Genomic DNA, 20,390 nt, shown 5'->3' on the forward strand with positions numbered 1-20,390 from the left:
TTTGTATGAAAGAACTCAAATCTTTCCCCAGTGTGTGAAGATAAATAAATATAGGCCTACATATTTTATCTTCTCTTTTTTTCCCTTTTTCTTTCAGTAGCCTGCTGACAGAGATGAACACACCGCGGTAAGCATGCCTTTTGACCATCCAATCACCCCAGACCTCTTTAAGCCCCCCCTCTTTTCTCTCATCCCGACCAATGGGAAGTGAAGTGGGGACGGCTCTGGAATGAATTGTCGTTTTGTCTGTAGACAGCAAAAGCGTGAAGCGACCTCACACATGCCGTTACAGTGGAATACAAGACGCATCTCCTGGCGCTCAGGACGCAGAAATTAGAAGTGCGTTCGTTTTCAATACAGAAACCAATCTGCGAGCAGATACAACGTCCAGCTATCTGACTGTCATCGGTTGCATCGAAAGACTTCATACAACTTATTTTTCCTGGGGAAAAAAGGATTCATCTGGAAGGTGATCTACTGTATACATTCCAGTTGTTCCTGCTCATTTGGAAGGGCTGTGCGCATTTACCTGAATATACTGGATCTTACATCATAGAAGTCCTTTTCTGGTAGGAGTCTATGCGACGGTGTCGGTGAACCGGCCAGGTGGACGTCAGCGGCGGTTTCTCCAAGTTGCGGTGTGCGTAATTTATGACCGTATGCAAACCTTTTCTCACAGAACAATTTTCATCTATTTCAAGTTTCCATAAATTATCCTCCTTGAATATAACTTAACGGTCGTTAACCGGGACTGATGCCCGCAACTTCAGCATTGAGCTTAATTCTTTACTGCCTGCCGAATAAGGTGAAGTTTAATAAAATATAGGCTATGTGGTCGCCGGTTATGGAATGCTTTACACGAATGAAGATAAATATCGATTTTACCAACACTTATGTCTTTAATTTATATGTATTTTATATAATTAGATACAAGAATAGTATTTATGACCTCAGTGGCATTTTAAAACATGTGCGCTAGAGATGTTTTTTTTCCTTTCTTATTTTTTGCAGAGCTGCAACATTTAATTAATGAGGAATTACCAAGTTCCTAGTTGAGTAAAGAAATTAATACAGAGAACCCCCCAACATACACACACACACATAGGCTACACACACACACACGCGCGCGCGCTTTTAAAAGGCTGCGTTCTCACCGTTCCGTGCATCTCTCCCATCCAGGGCTCGTCCAGAGTGCGGGAAGAATGAGGAGTCGTCGGGGCGGGGGGAAGCATGAGAGGCTGGTGTATCCCTGTTAGACTGGCGCCCCTCATGTTTCTATGGAATTGCGTAGCTCTAAGCCTCCTCCGGATCTGGTTGTTCGCCGCGCCCGGCCAGACGGCCGCCGGGCCTGGCTTCAGCGATGCCCTGGGACCCTACAGCTGGCTCCTCTCCGACAAAGGCCCCTTCCACCACTCGCAAGAGTTTGTGGACTTCACGGAACGCTACCAGCAAGGGTTCAACACCAAGTATAAGATATACAGGTGAGTTAGGCAGCAGGGCAGGGCAGGGCTGACTGGCCAGGGATGTGGTGGTGAGGCTTGGCTGTCAAAGTGTTGTGTGTCTTCGTTAGGCACTGAGCCAGCATTACAGGGTGTGTATGTGTGTGTATGCTACTGTGTGTTTGAGTGTATGCAAGCAAGTGCACTACTGTGTCTGTGTGTGCTACGTATGTGCGCTACAGTGTGTGTATGCTACTATGTGTTTGTGTGTATGCAAGCAAGTGCTCTACTGTGTCTGTGTGTGCTACGTATGTGCGCTACAGTGAGTGTGTGTGTGTGTGTGTGTGTGTGTGAATGCTACTGTGTGTTTGTGTGTATGCCCGCAAGTGCGCTACTGTGTCTGTGTGTGCTACGTACGTGCGCTACAGTGTGTGTGTGTGTGTGCGCATGTGCTACAGGGTGTGTATGTGCCATGTGTGCGCATGTGCGTCATGTTGTTGCAGGTGTGCGTTGTGACGCTGCGTAGCGAGGGTCATGTTCCGATGGCAGAGCAGGGTGGCAGCTCTGAGGGGTTGTGACGGACCCTGGCGCTTGGCAGACGGTGGTGGGGACGCCGCCAGGGCCCCAGATGGAGAATGTTTTGCCTCTCTGGTCCCTCAGACATCACACATCTCTCTCTCTCTCTCTCTGTTGCTGTCGCTCTCCCTCCCTCGCTCCCTCTCGCTCTCTCTGTCTCTCGCCCTCTCGTCTCTCGCCCTCTCACTCTGGCTCTCTCACTCTGGCTCTCTCACTCTGGCTCTCTCACTCTTGCTCTCTCACTCACTCTTTCTCTCTATTTCTCTGTCTATGTCTTTATGTCCCTCCCTCTCACTTTCCATCTCTCCATCCCTCTCCATGTCAATTGACATCTCTCTCTCTCTCTTCCTCTTTCCCTCTCTTCCTTTCTCGCTACCTCTCCCCCCTTGCCCCCCCCCCCCACACACCAACTCTCTCTCACCTCGTCATGTTCTGCAGTACTCTGGGAATGACCAGGGAAATGGAGGGAATCATAGACCAGACGAGCAGCAGAAGACGACTCAGGTTGCTACCTCAGTGTTTTAACCCCCCCTACTGGTGACATGCAGCAGAGCGCCTCCCCCCCCCCACCCCCCCCACACACACATCTCCCCCCCCCACGCCCCCTCCCCTCTCCCCATCCGCCCTGCCCTGTGGAAGTCAAACCCCTGGTCCTTGTAGAACAATGTCTTTAACATACCCCCACTGTGGCTGTTACCCGTGCCAGCCTCTCCGCAACCGATTTCTGTTCTCACAGTCGACGAGCGAAAAGAATTGCACTGCACCTTGTCTTTGTCATCCCGCGACAGACATTTAGAGTAAATCCTCGTTCCCCCCCTGTTTTCCCACTTGATTTTCTTGTTATGAGCTGTGCAGTGAAGAATGTTTCTGTTAGTCACTCAGCCGAGCTTAGGTTCTGCCCCAGCCCGGGGAGGGGTCGTTTGCCGTTAACGAGCCAAAACTCCTCAGTGTCGCACGAGGGCCTGTTTGTGTGTTTTCCAACGGAATAACAATGAATTCATCGAGGAGAAACCTTCCTACTAGAACGACGCAGAGACAGCCAATCGACCTCACGACCTCTCGATCCAGAGGCAAATGCCTCCAACCGCTGAGCTGTGCCCACGCATGTGTTCGAGTCGGCGCCTGGATGTCCTCCGCGGCTCCGTGGCACAGGGCCTGCCTGGGTCTGTCTCTTCCCCCAGGCAGATGGGGGAGAAGCCCTCCAGGACAGTGTCAGCGTGGCCCCTGGCCTCGAGCACTGCTGTCAGGGAGCTCATAAACCAGAGGGCTTATGCTTCCTGACAAGTGTGTGATAGGGTGTTATGTAGAGCTGAGGTCCATGACAGGGTCCTCCTCCAGAGTGGTGTGTGTGTGTGTGTGTGTGTGTGTGCGTGCCTGTGAGTGTGTGTGTTGGCTTGTGCCATGTGTGCAGATGTGTGCGTGCTCCGCGTGCCTATGTGCTCCGTGTGTGTGTGTGTGACTTCCAGCAGCCCCATTCAGAGGTCTCTACTGGAGGATGCACTCAGTGTGGGCAGGAATAAGGCTCTTCAATAAGGAGATGGATGGATCCAGAGCGCTGGCTGTTTGTGAGACCTGTGAGTGCTTAGCTTTGTGTGTGTGTGCTTGTGTGTGTGTGTGTGTGTGTTCATGCACGTGTCTGTACATGTTTGGGCTATCGTCCGTGCGTGTTTGTGTGCTTGTGTGCGTGTGTGTGGGGGGGGGATTGATATACTGTATATATATTGATATATTGATCACATGAATTGGTTTAGTTGGGGTGAATGTGTGGGACGAGAATTGATCTTTTGACTGGATCAATGAGAGGGTTCTGCAGTATAGCCAGCAGTTGATCTGTGATTCTACAGGCCACTAACATCAAATTGAGCCCGATTATAAGCAGTTTGTGTCGACCTGGTCATGAAATGATGTGAAACGTATCAATCCTGAAGTGAGACTCGCTTGAAACTTCTGCGCCGTGTTCTGATTCATTAAGATTTGGTTCTAATGGTGTCCCTGGCCTAGTTCTAATATATTCACACTCAATATTTGAACTAACAGATCCCCAACTTTGTCTCATTCCTCCCTCTCTCCCCCCTACTTCCCTCGCTTGTTCTGTGCCTCCCTCTTCTCAAACAGGATCAGAACTTGCTCAATTAGAAAAGTTGACATGTGATCTTTTGAATATGCAGCTCCTCTCGCTCCAAGCTGGCGTGGGTGAACGTATGCTGGTTGCTGTTTACTTTGCTTCTTTGAAGTAGTCCCAATCAAAATACTTTTTTCCGTTTGTGGCTGCAAAATTCCAAATTCATCTGAAGGCTCGTACTCATTCAGATGAGTCACCGTCACGTTAAATTACACTCCGGCAGAAAAAGAAGAGAGGCCAGTAAAGATCTTCCTCCATTTTGAAAAAAAAGGCTGTTTACTGTACCATTAGCTGGCAAGGTCTCGCAAATAAACGTTGTCAAGCAGGATGGAGCGAAGCATGAAGGTGTCTACTCCACTCTATGGATCTCATGTAGAGAGGTCCTTGAAGTAACTTTGATCCAAACAAACTGTTTGTTATTTTGGTATCTGGGGTAAACCAGCCTACGATGGAGTGCTCTCATTCCTCCAGCGCCCCGCGTGTGTTGTTGTTGCTTGCCGAACCGTGACCCCTGAAAATCTTCCGTATACAACTGCACGATGGAGAGATTCTGAACCAGGCCAAAAAAATAATGTAATGAATCCTTCCACCTCCTGTTCTATTAAACCCAAACACCATTGAGATAGACATGCTGAACTGATTGTCATGGGCCTCACCTCGGTGGTGATCCTCCGAGGCACCAGAGTGGTGTGAGATCATGGAGGTGGTTGTTTTCACCTGGGGCTGAGTGTTGACTTGTTATGGAGGCTTTCTGCTCACTAACTCAGCTCCTCCTCAGAGAGAGGCAGTTTGACGGACAGAGAGGGGCCCCTGCCTGGTTGCTGATTGCCCCCCGTAGCTAGTTCCTTCCTTCGTGATTCCATGTTGGCCCCTCAGGCCCGGTAGGGGGCCTGACAGGTAGCTGTACAAGGGACCCCTGCTGCTCCGCACAGAGCCTCGCCTCCGAGAGGGAGGCCAGGGGTGGATCACACCAGCAACTGTGCTAGCCGACCCTGTTCTGCTTGTGTGTGGGGGTGGGGGGGTGGGGGGGTCGGGGTTGGGGGGGGGTCTTAGTTGGGTGTGTGTAGTTGTGAGTGTGTGTGTGTGAGGTTGGGTGTGTGTGTGTTAGGGTTGTGTGTGCGTGAGTTTGGTTGTGTGTGTTGTAGTTACCGGCGGCTCTATCCATAACTGTCCGTCAGCAGCACCCGGCGAGGCTGTGTCCGTCACAGTTAGGCTCCCTCTCTCTCTCTCTCTCCCTTTCCCTCTCTCTATCCTTCTCTCCACCCCCCTCTCGTCCTCTCACAGTCTGTCCTCATGGCAGGAGAAACACTAATGGTCCCTCGTTACGGTGGTACGCCAACATGAAACGGGCCCTAATGAGCTGAATCCTGCAAGGGGATTTCAGTTTTGTTTTTTCTCAGGGGGGTGTTCTCATTGGTGGGAGTTTGATTGACAGCGAGTCTGGACTCGGGGGGGGGGGTGGGGAGGTGGGGGGAGTTGTACCGGGGCTAGGGCAACAACACAATTAGTGTTTGCTGCGTGTGTAGCTGCTGCTCGTGCTTATTTTTTTCCCCCCGCTTGTTCACCCGTGTGTGTGTGTGTACGTGCCTGGCTCTGAAGAACCAGCCTTATCGCCTGCCTTTTTAGATGTGAAACACAATGAGCCGTCCACCTTCTAATGGACTCACATACACCAGGTCAAGAGGCTCCTACTGGCTCCTACTGACCCCTCGTATCCATAACAGGTTTGGCCCCGGGCCCTTAGCTCTCGGACCCTGGCTCCTGCTCGTTATAGTCCTTATCTGGGGCCGGGTAATCTATGCATCGAGCCCTGGTCCTCAGCAGAGACCGTGTGCGTGGAGGAGATAAAGACAGCTGGCGTGCAGCAACACCAGGCTGAATATCAAGCACCTTTATCAGAAGACCTTTCCCTTTCAGCTGCCTCCGAACCAGCGGGCCCCCAGCCATGATTACAGCCTGTCCATCCGCCAAGAAGTCAAAGTGTCTCCAAATAACCCCAGATTGCACCATTATGTAAAATGGGGGGGGGGAGGAAAAGGCAATGTTTCTGTTGGATTCTTTTCAGTTTCATTTTTTGTATTTTTTTATTCTTCAGCAGCACGGGCGCAATTCTCCCAGCTTGGAAGAATCAGCATGAGAGCATTCATCTTTTCGAAAACGGTGCGGAACATTCCGATAAAACAGGAGAAGTGGTGCAGTCGGGGTGTTTTCCACTCAGTGTTGACTGAATCTGCAGACGGCTCTCATCAGGAGAGGCAGGCTCCGACCTGTCCACTTTTCACGAGTGGAACAATAAGACCCAATTTTGTACTTTTTCAAAACACGGAACCCAGTAGGGACGTAAAAAACGTACACAGCTATGCTAGATGCTACAATCCTGGGGAAGTCTATTATTACAATTTTTCTTATGCTATTCACACCAAGGAAACATTACTGCAGCTGGGCGATGTCGAGAGGATAGCGTGTAGTCGTGTTTTTTCACGTGGATGAGAAAACTGCTCTGCCTTTTATCTGCATGTATTTATTGTATCAATGTGCTAAAACGACTGTGCCAGAGATAGCTTGTTGGCTAGCTCGCTTGCTAAGTGGGGTTGGTGTCTTCAGCGAGTGACCTGCTGTGTGTTGAAACAACCTCCCAAGCCCCCGTCCTCTTCTCCTCTCTCTGACTAAGATGGAGGTGTTTCCTAATGGAGGCTTACCTTTATTCCCTGTGTGTGTTATTGTGTGTGTGTGTGTGCATGTGTGTGTGCATGAACGTGCGTGTGTGTGTGACTTTGCAGGGAGTTTGGGCGCTGGAAGGTGAACAGCCTGGCTCTGGAGAGGCAGGAGAACAATGGCCTGGCGCTGCCCTTGGACCCAGAGTTCCTCCACACCATCAGGCAGCTGGGCAGGCGGCCCAGCCTCGCCGCCATCACAGATGCCATCATCAGGAAGTACGGGACCCACTTCCTGCTGTCCGCCACCCTGGGAGGTAGGTTCCAGGGACCCACTTCCTGTCCCAGCTACTCTGGATGTAACTCACTTCCTCTCCCAGCCACCCTGGATAGTACCTCACTTACTAAGTCATCTTAAGAATTAACTCACTTCCTGTCTAAACCATCCTGGAAGGTACCTCACTTCCTATCTAAACCATCCTGGAAGGTAACTCACTTCCAATCTAAACCATCCTGGAAGGTACCTCACTTCCTGTCTAAACCATCCTGGAAGGTACCTCACTTCCTGTCTAAACCATCCTGGAAGGTACCTCACTTCCTATCTAAACCATCTTCGAAGGTACCTCACTTCCTATCTAAACCATCTTCGAAGGTACCTCACTTCCTATCTCAGCCAACCTGGATAGTACTTCACTTCCAGTCTAAGTCCCCCTTGGAGGCACCCCACTTCCTGCTATCAGCCACCCTGGAAGGTAAATTCCAGCGGTGAGTGATTCCTAGGAAGATGGAACGTTCTGTAGCCCAGGCCCTGAATGTGTTCGGCATCCCCTTGTCTGTTCTGTTCGACTCTACACAAACATCTCTCTGTCTCCACTCCGCTGTTTGTCGCTGGCTAACATCACAGTCCTGGTGCTCACCGTGAACGCTAATCTGTTTGTTTATATGTGTGTGTGTGTGTACGTGCGGTGTGCTTGCGTGCTGGCACGGGTGTGTGCGTGCATGTTGGCGTGTGTGTGTGCGCGTGTGGGGACCCAGGGGAGGAGTCACTAATGATCTTCGTGGACAAGCGGAGGTTGAGCAGGACGGCCGAAGTGAGCGAGGCGAACAACACCGCAGTGAGTCTGGAGGCTCTCCACCAGCTGGCTGCTTCCTACTTCATCGACAGGGAGAGCACCCTACGCAAGCTGCATCACATCCAGATAGCCTCCACCGCCATCAAGGTAAACTGCACGCCACACACACACACACACACTGGCACACGCACACTGACGCACCAGGCGTAAACACACGCAGACGCACCACAGCAAAGTAAACACACATCTACAAGATGGAATCGTTGACCGTATAATCAGAAGTACTGAACACACCCTGGACCCTCACCTCCCCCCCCCTTTCTGTAAAGTGCGTGTCTGCTAGCTGGGCGACGAGAGTAGGGCTGTTTGCATGAGAGAATAGCCATGTAAATACCACCCCCCCCACCCCCCCTCCATCTCTCATCTCCAGTTCCTCACCGCTGTGTTCATTCATCACTCTGTCAGCCGCTATCACACGGAAAGGAGTTTTAGCAGCTCAGCGTGCCCTTTGGCCCCAAGGGCTGTTGTTTTCCTCTGTGGAGGCTGTCTGAGTCTCCCAGAAAGAATGCCATCTCTGGACCTGTTCTAATGACGATATTAACGTTGTGGCATTCAGGTCACGCCACAGACCGTGTCTCTTTTGGAAGTGGAGTTTGTGCTGCCCGCTGGATGCGGAAAGGGCGTCCGGGTCGTGGACGGTGGTTCGGAAGGGATTCTTTTCATCTCGTGAGAGAGGAGGGTAGAAATCTCGACGTTGACGAGCTCCGGTTCCGAACGTGGAGGAGAGGGGTGGCGCAAGGCGGGGAGGACGTTTCTAAAAGGACAGCAAAAGTTTTGGCATCGATTTTGATTGTTCTCTCCGATGGCGTGGTCTTGAGTTATCAACTTTCGCTCGCACTTTCCAAGTCGCCCGCTATTTTTCACGGACCGACCGGGCTATCGTCCCGGCTGCAGGCCCTCTGTCGTCCCATAGCACCATATATTCTCTAAAGTGAATTGGCAACAACAAGCATGGCTCCTTTGGCAGTGCGGTCCAGGCCAAAGTGCTGCTAAAACCGTCCTGATTGAGATGAATAGAGAGACTGTCCTCTCAGTCCTCCTGTTTGTGAGGCAGTTTCAGGTGAATGATGTGAAATATTCACGGCATCAGCAGCCTTTAATTCAGAACATGGATTTTTACCTCAGCCCGATGAAGACGGATGTCAAAACAAAGCTGCTTTTAAGAGGAGCCGGCGGACTCCGGGCTTTAAGAGATAACATGTTTTCAAGATGAGAAAAGTAGGTCCGGCACACATAGCAGGGCAGCCCCTGTGACAAATAGGCAAGAGCAAAATGAAGTAGATACAAAAAAAAAAAACGAGGGCTGAGGAAGCATGCTGGTAGTAGTATCACACATCAGTGTGATGAATCATCTACTCCATTTCATAATTTTCTTCGAGAGCTCGGCCCATTTGTCAGCCATTTTGGATATGAGTTAAGGTGTCGTGAGCTAATGAAGAGAAGACTTATGAAGCGGACTGGGCCTGCTGTCCCTAATAAACGAGCCTTTAGCCTATCAGGGAGTGCGGAAAGCAGACAGGAAATGCTAAGAGGACATAAATCAGTCTGCGTACACTTGATTTACAACTCCGACTTATCTGTATGGAGGTTCTGTTACGATTAGCCGGAATAATATCTAGATTCTGGCTGGTGAGGAGCAAAATGAGTAGTTGACCTAATTTGCCGGGCTTAACCAGTGCTCAGCCAGTCATGGCATGGCGATGATTCATTTGTATGAAAATAAAGGACTTTTTTTCTTCTTCTCCGCATTAGCATTTTGAAAACAGGGATACGTACAGCGGGGAGAACTGTCGAGGGCAAGAGCCTCTGTGCGTATCTGAGACAGGTTTGACTGGATAGAAAAACAAAGCTGTTTATCTCTCCTCGGACCCTGTGCCTTGATGAATAATTGAACTTTGGACGTATTGTGGCGTCTTCATTATTTAAAAAGGAAGTCGAGCAGCAGCATCACGTTATTTTTGACCTTTGGGTGTGAACTCAAGAGGATGCTCTCATGAAAAAAAAAATATATATATATATATATATACATACACAGCATATATCCAACAACCGTGTTTGTGGTTGTGGATATACAGGACAGATCCTTCTGAAACTGACCAGGGTGTGTTGTGGTACAGTGTGTAAACAGAGCAGGAGAGAGCTGCAGCTGGGGTCTCGTCAGTGAAGCTTCAGTTGAAAGCAGTCTAACCGCTCGGTAGGCTTTATGCCTCCTTTAGCGCTGACCCCGTGCTATCTCACCAGCACAGCAAGGAAACCACTGATCTGCCTTAGCTAGCGGTGGATACATTGGACTAAAGAATACACACACACACATTCCTCTTTGAAAAGACTGAAACCAGAGCTACATCCATGGAACTCTCTTTCTCGTCTCCTGAAGTTTGCCTTCTGCTCCCCCGTAGTGTTTTGTGGCCAATCCGTTTCCTTTTCGGAGCAACGTAATCTCATTCTGATGCCAGTTGACTCCTTCCTCTTATTATTGTTCTTCTTTTTCTCCTCCTTCTTCTTCTACAGTGGATAAGCCAGGCCTCAGCTTGGGTCGACATTAGAGTGTAAGCCAGTGCAACAAAGTGGGTTTAAAACATCTGCCTCAATCCTCAAAGAACGTATAAACATCCAGAAGCACATCTCGAATGCAAATATGGATTTGTTCATCGACTGTGCCAATGAGATTTGAAAAAAAGAGAGAAAGGGTTAGGAGAAAAAAAGGCATTTTAAATAAGCTCTGATTTCTAAGAAATATTAATGGTGTTCCGTGAATGTTACAAATGTAGAGCTTTGAATACCCGTTGAAATTCAAACGATGCACCATCGTTATTAAATGAGTGCCTTTTCTGCTACTTTTGGGGCAAGACATGCTTAAGTGCAGTAAACTGTGTCTGTGCTTCTTCATTAGTGTTAAAGTAAATACATTATTTATATCAAGAGAAGGGAATTTAAATATGATTAAACTTTACAGCAATTTCCATTAATCTGGCTGTGTGAAAAATCTGCCACAGCAGAGCTTTTAAAACATTTATGGAATGATCCTTCTCTGTCATTTGAAACCAATACCGTTTAGTTCTGGATTTAAAACAAGGCTTTTAAGCCCTTTGGTTTGTTGGGCCTCTCTTAAAAGGACAACATTATTTGCCAGTACTGGATAAACCATGCATACTTTATATGCAGTGAGAGAGTCAGTAAACACATATAGCGTGGAAGCATGGAAGACTGATCTTGCATGCTAGTCACGTCTCATCTTCAACCAATACAAACTGCTTATTTCAGGAGACCCTTTGAGAGCCATTACCAGTTCCATTAAATGCAGCTGTTGGAGTTTTGGACACTGTCAGCATAATGTAATTGCTCTCTATTATGGCATATTAATACACAGCCCCGTAACCACATCCATCTCATTTACATTTTATGTTTTAGGGTGTCTAGCAGTCTTTTCATGATTTTTCCCAAAGCCCCACCCTAGGAAAAAAATAATACAACTTGAGTTTTTTTTTTGAGTTTTTTTTTATTTTTGTGATTGAAAAGAGTAAGTCAAGGAACCCTGTTTGGCTCCGCTGGGCTCTCTTTGCAGATGGGCTCATTGCCATGCATAGAAAACACATCTTTAGATTTGCATTCGGTCATTTTTCCCTTTAAGTTGGACATCTGTCTGGTTTAGAAATTAATCTGCCGATCCCAGTAGGGGCTTCTCAATTTTTAATTAATTGCGTCGACACATCAATATGAAGAATAGAAAATAAAATTCCAACAGTAAGCCCATCTCTCTCTCTATTTCTCTCTGTCACTCTCCCTCAGTCTCTCCCTCAAACTTTCTCCCTCTCTCTGTCTATTTATCTGTCTCTAATTTATTCCCTCCAGCCTCTCATAGAGTATTTGTAAGATATTGTGAAAAACACAGAGTAGTCCTGAATAGATTTTCTTTGTTTCTTTCTTTCTTTCTTTCCTGAAGTCACCATTCATGTGACCTCAAACAAAGTGTCAAATGCAACTTTTCTGCACACAATGGGAAGAGCTGCTCTCTTTAATGCTGGCTAGAAATCCCAGGTCCCCATTAATCCACTATGGTGATGTGCTAACGTTTATTGGGCCTTTGGGAAAATATTAAAAGAAGCCATTTTGGGGTTCGGAATCATTTCTAAGTGACAAGGAGGGAGATTGTACTGCCTGTGGGCTGGCAGTTTATCTGGGGAGGTGCCAGTGAAGACTGGATACTCACCGAATCTAAATCAGGCTTTTTGTCAGGGATGATTGAGCGGCGATTGTGAACAATCTAACTGTCCTCCTTGAAGGAGAGAGCATAGATCCTCTTCCTGGTTTCGTGTGTCAGCAGGAATTCAGAGAACTGTCGGAGGAGGATTTCTTTCTCTTCCCCCTACTTGTCACAGAGTACTGTGTTTTAATACAGCCATTTCCTTAAAAAAAATTTTTTTTAAATGCCATCAGCCGACTCTTTCCTGGGTTAGGGCGCGGTTAGTTACCCTGCTATTGTGCTGTATGTCATCATCCTGAAAGCCCTTTTGACCCCTAAGCTTCTTACTCTTCTCTTTAGCTCCATCTAGGTCATCTGGCAGATGTTTTTAAATGCAGTCCTTCTGGGAACACAGGACTATATGATCCATTTGGTAACTGGCAGTACATCCGTGGGTGCTGGCAAAAATAGACCCTGGGTGTGCCAGTCCTTCGTTAATATCTCCCTGTATTGTGTGATTTTGACCTTTTCAGATTCCCCGAGTGGTCAGAGTTTTGTATCCGTGGACACCGGAAACATGTTTCTATTAATGAGTCACCTTGTCAATGTCCCCAAGCGTCAAAAATATTGAAGCAGTTGTTTTTTTTGTCATTCAACGGCTACTCACGTCTCAAAACATCCATGACGACCTCGACGTTCCTTCCTCGCCTAGCCCTATTACGGCCTTATTTGCGCAATCTGGTTTGTACACGCGTGCAACAATGTGTGTCCTTTTTTCTTTTTGTACCCTGGAGACGTAAGGCAGTGAGGCTATTGTTATTTTTTGTTTTCATATGACATGCAGACCGTGTTGCTGCAAATTTAATGACTTTAGTGGCGTCCGCGAACAGTGTGAGGTTTATTGCCATGTGCCTCTCTCCCTCTCCTCTAGGTGACAGAAACCAGGACGGGTCCCCTTGGCTGCAGTAACTATGACAACCTCGACTCTGTCAGTTCTGTTCTGGTTCAGAGCCCCGAAAACAAGATTCATTTGCAAGGTTGGCCATCTATAATTGAACCCTTCCAGAAAATGTGATGGAATTGTAACAGATTTTTTATTCTCTAGCTGACTCCCTTTAAGAGAGGCAGGAGGATGTCAGAAAGAATTTAGCTTCAATCCGTCTTTCATTGGCTGTTGAACCACAGGGTTCCAAGGGAATCAAAGACAGTGATGTTAAAAAATGTAGAAACCTGTCAGAGGAATGAAATCTACTCCTGTAGCAATCTGGCCTGTAATAAGGCAGAAACACTGCCAAACTTCATCCATATACATTATTGTATTCAACCATCTGTTCCCGCAGCTCAGATGTAGGAATGTATATGCATGCAGAGAACATTTATGCACTCGCCGGCACTCTCACAGTGTATTGCAACACAAAGAGGGTCGTCATGTGTAGTAGAATAGGAGTAAATACAATTTGCTGTGGTGTTATTTAAGATGACCCGGAATGGGATTAGTCATTTCTCTTTTTCCTGTCTTCCTCCTCTCTTTCCCCTCTCCTCTCCTCCCCTCCGTTCCCCTCTCCCCCTCCTCTTCCCAGGCCTACAGGCCATCCTCCCAGAGTACCTGAGGGCCAGGTTTGTGCAGGCTGCTCTCAGCTACATCGGCTGTAACGAGGAGGGTCAGTTTGTGTGTCGGGACAGGGACTGCTGGTGCCAGTGCAGCCCTGGCTTCCCCCAGTGCAACTGTCCAGACGTGGACCTCCGAGCGATGGAAGCCAGCCTGCTGACTGTGAGGGAGACGTGGAACATGGCCAACAGTGACTTTGAGGAGTCCGGTAAGCTGCCTGACATCACTTCCTGTTCATGACGATAGAGGGTTTTTTAGTTTGGTTTAGGTGCAGTTCCATGGTTGTATGTGAAGCCCTCTGTGACTTTGCTTGTAAAGAGAGATACACAAATACAATTAGATTTGATTTAGATACTCACAACAATGTGTAATGAAAATAACCCCATCTCAGCTGTGATAATTGGATTTTATTGGATTTGTGTTTATTTTATTTTTTCCCTATGGTGGTTAACCTTGACAGTTAGCTGACATTCAGACTGGGTTGTTGCCCGGCCTGCGGCCTTTACAGAAGTTCCCCTCTCTTTATTGACACCTGCGGTGGAGAGCCAGCCCTCACTCGAGTCGCTTGTCCTAAACAAACCCCCTTGACCCCGCCTGACCGCCAGCATTGTTGCTGTGAGCTTCAGTAATTACGTCGCTACGGTAGTTCTTGTAATTCCGTCGGTGAGTGTGGTGCAGGGTCTGGCAGAATGGGTAGACTGCAGTGCAGGAGAGCCATTAAAAGAGAAGCATTGTTGCCCTGTTGTTTTCAGCGGCTGACAAGCCCATAATGGAGGTAAGAGGCCTGGGCTTCAAAGATGAGGTGTCATTGTCACGGTGGTGAAATAACGCTCTGGTTCTGGCAGGAGCGGACGGTGTTTCTTTATTTATTTACCATTTTGTATTTGTTTTAGTTGTTTGTTTGTTTTTTTTTCTGGGAATTTCGCCAGCCTAATGGGGCTTGACTCAGAATGCAATGGAGCACTGTAATTCCACCAAACGCAACAGGAGGAGGCTGATTTTGAGAGACGCAAACAATCTTTACCGAGCACATCATGAAATCGAATAAACGAAAAGACAACAAACAAGGCTGTAGACACGCGTCAAGGCCTATTGATTTATTACTTGGTAAAACAACAAGAAATCCTGAATTAAACATGGTTTATTTTTTTCAAGGTTATTTGTTTTTATTTTTCCTTGTCTCACCGGTGAATAATGAGAAAATATCACACTTGGTTAGATATTTTAATGCCGGACTGAAATATTAAAGTGCACATTTCATTACTTTTATTAGATGGTTGTTTCAGTGTTTTAATTTCCCAGCTGTACGTAATACACCTTGACACTCTGGCAGGAAACCCATTGACTCTAAATAGGTTTTGAATCAGAAGTCATCAGTATCACTGTTGTTCATCGTAAACATCACAGTCATGTTCTCATGAAGGAGGAGCTCGTATTGAGCACTCTGATATGAGTGTCCTCGGGATAAGATGTTATTGACTGTGCTGAATACAAATTTGGTTTTATTGCGGTCATGCAAACGAGTCTCATTAGCTCCACTAGCCTTCTGGTAACGGGGTTTTCTCCTTAGCCTGTGTGCCTGGATGATAGGCTGCTCTCACACAGAGAGATTTGCCTCCTCTGCCAAGCTCTGGCTTAGCTTTTGGCATCTCCTGCAACGAACCAACCCAAATTGAGTTCTGCCTCTGTCCATTACCATATGCATCACACAATATCACTTCCTGCGGGGATTCGGGGCCCACCCTCTCCCTGCAAGGTGATACGAACGTGCTCCCACTCGCTCGGCCAAAAGGAACAGGCGGACGATAGATAACGAAGCGGGCGGTCCGGGATGATGCGGAACGGGGCTTTAACCTCTCTCGCACCTTGTCTGCCTTCCAGATGAGTTCCAGAACTTTGTGAGGAGGCTCCCCACGTTCTACGCCCTCAATTCGTCTGCAGTCCAGTACTTCTGGAAGATGGAACCGGCCGTCCACCAGCGCTACAGGCAGTTGGAGCTCACGGCGCGACAGCTCGTCAACAAAGCCCGCCGCATCGTCAACAAACTCTTCACCCTCAGCAAGAGGTGTCGGATGCAGCCCAAAGTCCTGGTGCTGAGAGAGAGGTGAGACTTGTGCCTGTCTGTGTGGTGCTGCACTTCGAAATGCACTCGCACTTAGCATCTGTTACTGAGACGAGTCTTCCTGCACGGGTTTAGACAGGGTGGCTTTGAAGGAAGTCGGCCTTTCAGGGGTGATTTTATCTGTGATACCTTCCGGGTTATGCCATACCCAAGTACCAAACGCCGACCCTCTGGCCTTTGTTGTATCTATGAGAGATATGATTTGAGTAATTGGACCAGTCCTGTGAGTTTGGCTCACATCCCAGAGAAACTTCCTCTAGCAATGCTCTAACTGGTCCAAAATGTCTTGGTCTGAAATGTGCACCCCCTTAGGAGTTTATTGGCGGGGAGATAGATAACACTTTCAAAACTCAGGGTTGTTTTTTAATTTTCTTGTTCTGTAGAGTTCAAAGGCAGTCAATCAGAGCACATGTGCGCTGCTCCAATCTCACAAACCCCCTCGTCGAGTTAAAACTGCTGTGCTTGTCATTTCTTATAATGAAAATAAGTTTGATAAATTGTTACACTTGGTGAAATGAGACCGGATTGTTCATTAGGGGAAAAAACATCCGACTTGAACAAGCATAGATGTCCGATTAACATGCCTCGACTTCGTTTCGTGCATTCGACACGCTGAGATCGCCTTCCCTCCGTGTTTTGATCTGCTTGTGTTTCCCAGCCCTGTTTTAAAAAGGCATGAGCTTGATTTGCATTAACATTGTCAGAAACGGTGCACTCAGAACAAGAGTTTCAAATGTGTTAGTTCCACACGCAGGGAGAAGCCAATCACAGCATGTGAGAGGGAAGTACAAGGCAGTGAGACAGGAAGTGAACTCCTGTGTGGGGTTCCCCTTCCTTAAACTGCAGTGGATTTGGGATTCACACACTGTATAACACGTCTCTGACAGTCAGTGGTCTATTTTCCTGTGCAGGTTGTATTATAGTCATCTGAACTGACAGGTCCCTGCTTTGAGATGCGCTGACATTTTGTATTCAGCTCCCATTTTGAATTACCCTCCCCTATATGCTGTATCAGTGTAATCATTTTGACTACATAGGGAAAATGACTTTCTGAAAATGGATTCTAGCCACACAGATGTCTCTCATATCGGCCTCTGTGAACCGTGCAGGCAGCGAGACAGTTCCTCTCTTCCCTCCTCCCCTCCTGCCTCTCTTCCTGCCTCTCTTCCCTCCTCCCTCTCCTGCCTCTCTTCCCTCCTGCCTCTCTTCCCTCCTCTTCTCCTGCCTCTCTTCCCTCCTCCCCTCTTGCCTCTCTTCCCTCCTCCCCTCCTGCCTCTCTTCCCTCCTCTCCTCCTGCCTCTCTCCCCTCCTCCCCTCCTGCCTCTCTTCCCTCCTCTCCTCCTGCCTCTCTTCCCTCCTCCCCTCCTGCCTCTCTTCCCTCCTCTACTCCTGCCTCTCTCCCCTCCTCCCCTCCTGCCTCTCTTCCCTCCTCCCCTCCTGCCTCTCTTCCCTCCTCCCCTCCTGCCTCTCTTCCGTCCTCTCCTCCTGCCTCCTCCTCCTCTCCAGGGGAATTGAGACGCCCTGCTTCCATGGCGAGGTGGCGGGAGAGTGGCTAAGCTGGCTCAGAGTGCTGTTTTCATCGACCAGATGAGAGACGGCCCTGCCCGTGTAGACTCCAGCCCCGAGTCGAGCAGATAGAGATATTTCAGGACCGACAACTAAACCGAGATTAGCATACAGTACTGTGGACCTTGGTGGTCACTTGTTAATAACAGCCCGCAAGTAAGGATTTGTTTATCTATGATGTTGGCTGTAAGATGGAATTGTATTAACGTCGGGTTCATTCGTGTTTGGGACTTTTCCTGTGCCCCTACATCCACACTGATGAACTGCTGTTTATGTTGCTAACGTGTAGAGATAGGAGGTCAATCCAAAATGTTTTACGGTTTTACATCATTTTATTTATTTACTATAGCTAATGTAAATATGAGAGAGAAAGAGAGACAGAGAGAAAGAGAGAGAGAGGGGAGGGGGGGAGAGATAGGGAGAGAGGGACGTAGAGTAGAGTAGAGATGGGGAATATATAAATAAACAGTATTGATTTATTATCTGTTCTCTGTGTCACAGGCCTTTCAGCTACTGGCTGAACTACATCCTCTCCATCATGTACTGCAGCGAAAACAACCACATCGGCTCCTACACGGAGGAGACCCGGAGCTGCTCCTGCCCCTTTGACCACCCGTCCTGCCAAGGCGTCCTCCCCTGCTCCGTGGGCGAGGGCACCGCCTGCGCCTCCTGCTCCTACGAGAACCGCTCGCGCTGCGCCACCTGCAACCCCGGCTACATGCTGAGCCAGGGCCTGTGCCGCAACGAGGTGCCCGACTCCACGGACCACTACATCGGCTTCGAGACGGACCTGCAGGACCTGGAGCTGCGCTACCTGCTGCAGAAGCGGGACGGCCGCATCGGCGTCCACGGCATCTTCGTCAGCAACGACGTGCGCCTCAACAGCTGGTTCGACCCGTCGTGGCGGAAGAGGATGCTGCTGACGCTCAAGAGCAACAAGTACAAGTCCAGCCACGTCCACATGCTGCTGGGCGTGTCCATGCAGGTGTGCCTCACCAAGAACAGCACCCTGGAGCCCGTGCTGTCCGTCTACATCAACCCGTTCGGGGGCAGCCACTCGGAGAGCTGGATCATGCCCATCGACCAGGACGACTACCCGGACTGGGAGAGGACTAAACTCGACATCCCCCTGGACTGTTACAACTGGACGTTGACTTTGGGGAACAAGTGGAAGACGTTTTTCGAGACGGTCCACTTTTACCTGCGGAGTCGCATCAAGGCTCCCTCGACCAATGGGAACGGTTCGGTGTACTACGAACCGGTGGAGTTCCTGGAGCCCGGGAGGAACCTGGGCTACATGAAGATCAACAGCATCCAGGTGTTTGGCTACAGCATGCACTTTGACCCGGAAGCCATCCAGGACCTGATCCTGCAACTGGACTATCCGTACACCCAGGGCTCCCAGGACTCGGCCCTGCTGCAGCTGCTGGAGATCAGGGACCGAGTCAACCGGCTGTCCCCTCCAGGGCCTCAGAGGCTGGACCTGTTCTCCTGCCTCCTGCGGCACAGGCTCAAACTGTCCACCACAGATGTTGTCCGAATCCAGGCCGCTTTGCAGACTTTCAGTGCCAGGCAGCCCAACTCAATGGAATATGAGACCACCAAATTGTGTAGCTAGTAAGGGGGCCGGGGGTCCAGCTTCACACGTTTTGCTCTCTCGCCACGCGGACTTGATTCAAGTTGAGAGTGTTTTGGGGAGGGGGAGGGGGGGTTGGAAACCTTTGTGCGTTGGGATTCCTGTAAAATTAGCTTTCATGCATTTTGTAGAACATGATGAAGTATAAGTGCCGTTTGACGGTGATTTTTGTCTACTCTCTCTCTCTAGGCTAATAACACTGATCCTGTGCTCAATCCCAGTTATGAACATCAATATTGTATCCTCTCGGATACGCTGCCCGTTTCTTGATGAAGTCTCAGCTAGTCTGGACGAATGCCAGCATGTCTCCATTTAGAGGTCCACCACAGTTTCTTGCATAACATAGAGGATATGCTTTTGTGTTCACCATCTTAATTTAACTGCACTTGTCACGCCATGAATCCGATCGATTGGAAGGTCATGCTCTATTTTTCAGGCGTCTGAACTAGCCTACGGATTATTATTTTTTACTTTTTTTGTACAATTAGAGATACGACTTCAATTGTTCAGAACTAGAACGTGATCACAATGGCTATGTACTGGGTCAATTATGTTACATGTGCTTTTATTTTTATAATACAATCGTTTGTGAAAAGTTATACAACAATGTCTATAAAATGTATATAACAGTGTGAATTTGTAAGATACACTAAATAAAAATCATTTTTATGTGCTGTCTGTAAATATGTAACATAGTGTACTATGTAAATACCTGACATTGTTTAAACATAGATTTGAGCTGTTTATTGTCATATTCATATTTAATCATCATTAATATTTCTCAAACTAAACTGGATTAAACTCAAACTAAACTATAGAATGTCTGACATCTCAAATAAATACAGCATTAAAAAGAGACGATGAGATCTTGAGAGGGTTGAGACCATGTCAATTAGCTTGCATGCACAAAATGAAATAAGAGATCAAAAAAGAGATGAATATTCAAATGCTACCATTAAAGGTATTAAGTCTCTTTTAGAAAGTGCCACTGTGACATGCAACCCATACCTCATCTTAGTAAGAGACTTTGCTTTCAGTCCTTCAGTGCATTAGATGGATTTTGTCTTCCATCTGTATTTTAAAAGCATGACTTCCAATCCAGACATTCTTTGAAACGTTTCCTTGAGTGAACCATGCAATTCATCTTTGTAAGAGGTTTCGACAACAGCCAACACTGCCTGACAACAGAATAATACATTAAAGCTAAAGGAAAGCCTGGAGCATGTCGCACCGGTGTGTTTGGCATAAAATAGCCGGTGAACTTGTTCTTCAGCTAATGACTTTTCCCCTTGGATATCCTTGAAAGTGATCCAGCCAGTTCACCCCAGGATACGAGCTGTGAAATAACAC

General features: G+C 48.1%; 1 protein-coding gene across 2 annotated transcripts; it reads left to right on the forward strand.

Annotated features, from left to right (window-relative positions):
* Positions 1-273: 273 nt before the first annotated feature.
* LOC124487575 (BMP/retinoic acid-inducible neural-specific protein 3-like) lies at positions 274-19,794 on the forward strand. Of its 2 annotated transcripts, none has more exons than XM_047050003.1 (8): positions 274-657; positions 1,180-1,481; positions 6,918-7,108; positions 7,827-8,011; positions 13,039-13,144; positions 13,688-13,924; positions 15,598-15,820; positions 17,906-19,794. In XM_047050003.1, exons 2-8 carry the CDS (start codon positions 1,231-1,233, stop codon positions 19,020-19,022), a joined length of 2,310 nt encoding a protein of 769 aa, XP_046905959.1. In that variant the 5' UTR covers positions 274-657; positions 1,180-1,230; the 3' UTR covers positions 19,023-19,794. The 2 variants fall into 2 exon arrangements, with proteins under 2 accessions (XP_046905959.1, XP_046905960.1); XM_047050004.1 differs by having other exon boundaries at positions 274-640.
* Positions 19,795-20,390: the final 596 nt, after the last annotated feature.

The sequence above is a fragment of the Hypomesus transpacificus genome, chromosome 26 (genome assembly GCF_021917145.1).
Source record: "Hypomesus transpacificus isolate Combined female chromosome 26, fHypTra1, whole genome shotgun sequence".
NCBI classification, from domain to species: Eukaryota; Metazoa; Chordata; class Actinopteri; order Osmeriformes; family Osmeridae; genus Hypomesus; species Hypomesus transpacificus.

Coding starts and splice junctions, on each gene's coding strand:
- LOC124487575 (XM_047050003.1), top strand. CDS start 1,231: ATGAGAGGCTGGTGTATCCCTGTTAGACTGGCGCCCCTCATGTTTCTA. Junction 13,925..15,597: donor CAGTGACTTTGAGGAGTCCG/GTAAGCTGCCTG, acceptor TCTGCCTTCCAG/ATGAGTTCCAGAACTTTGTG. Junction 15,821..17,905: donor GTCCTGGTGCTGAGAGAGAG/GTGAGACTTGTG, acceptor TCTGTGTCACAG/GCCTTTCAGCTACTGGCTGA.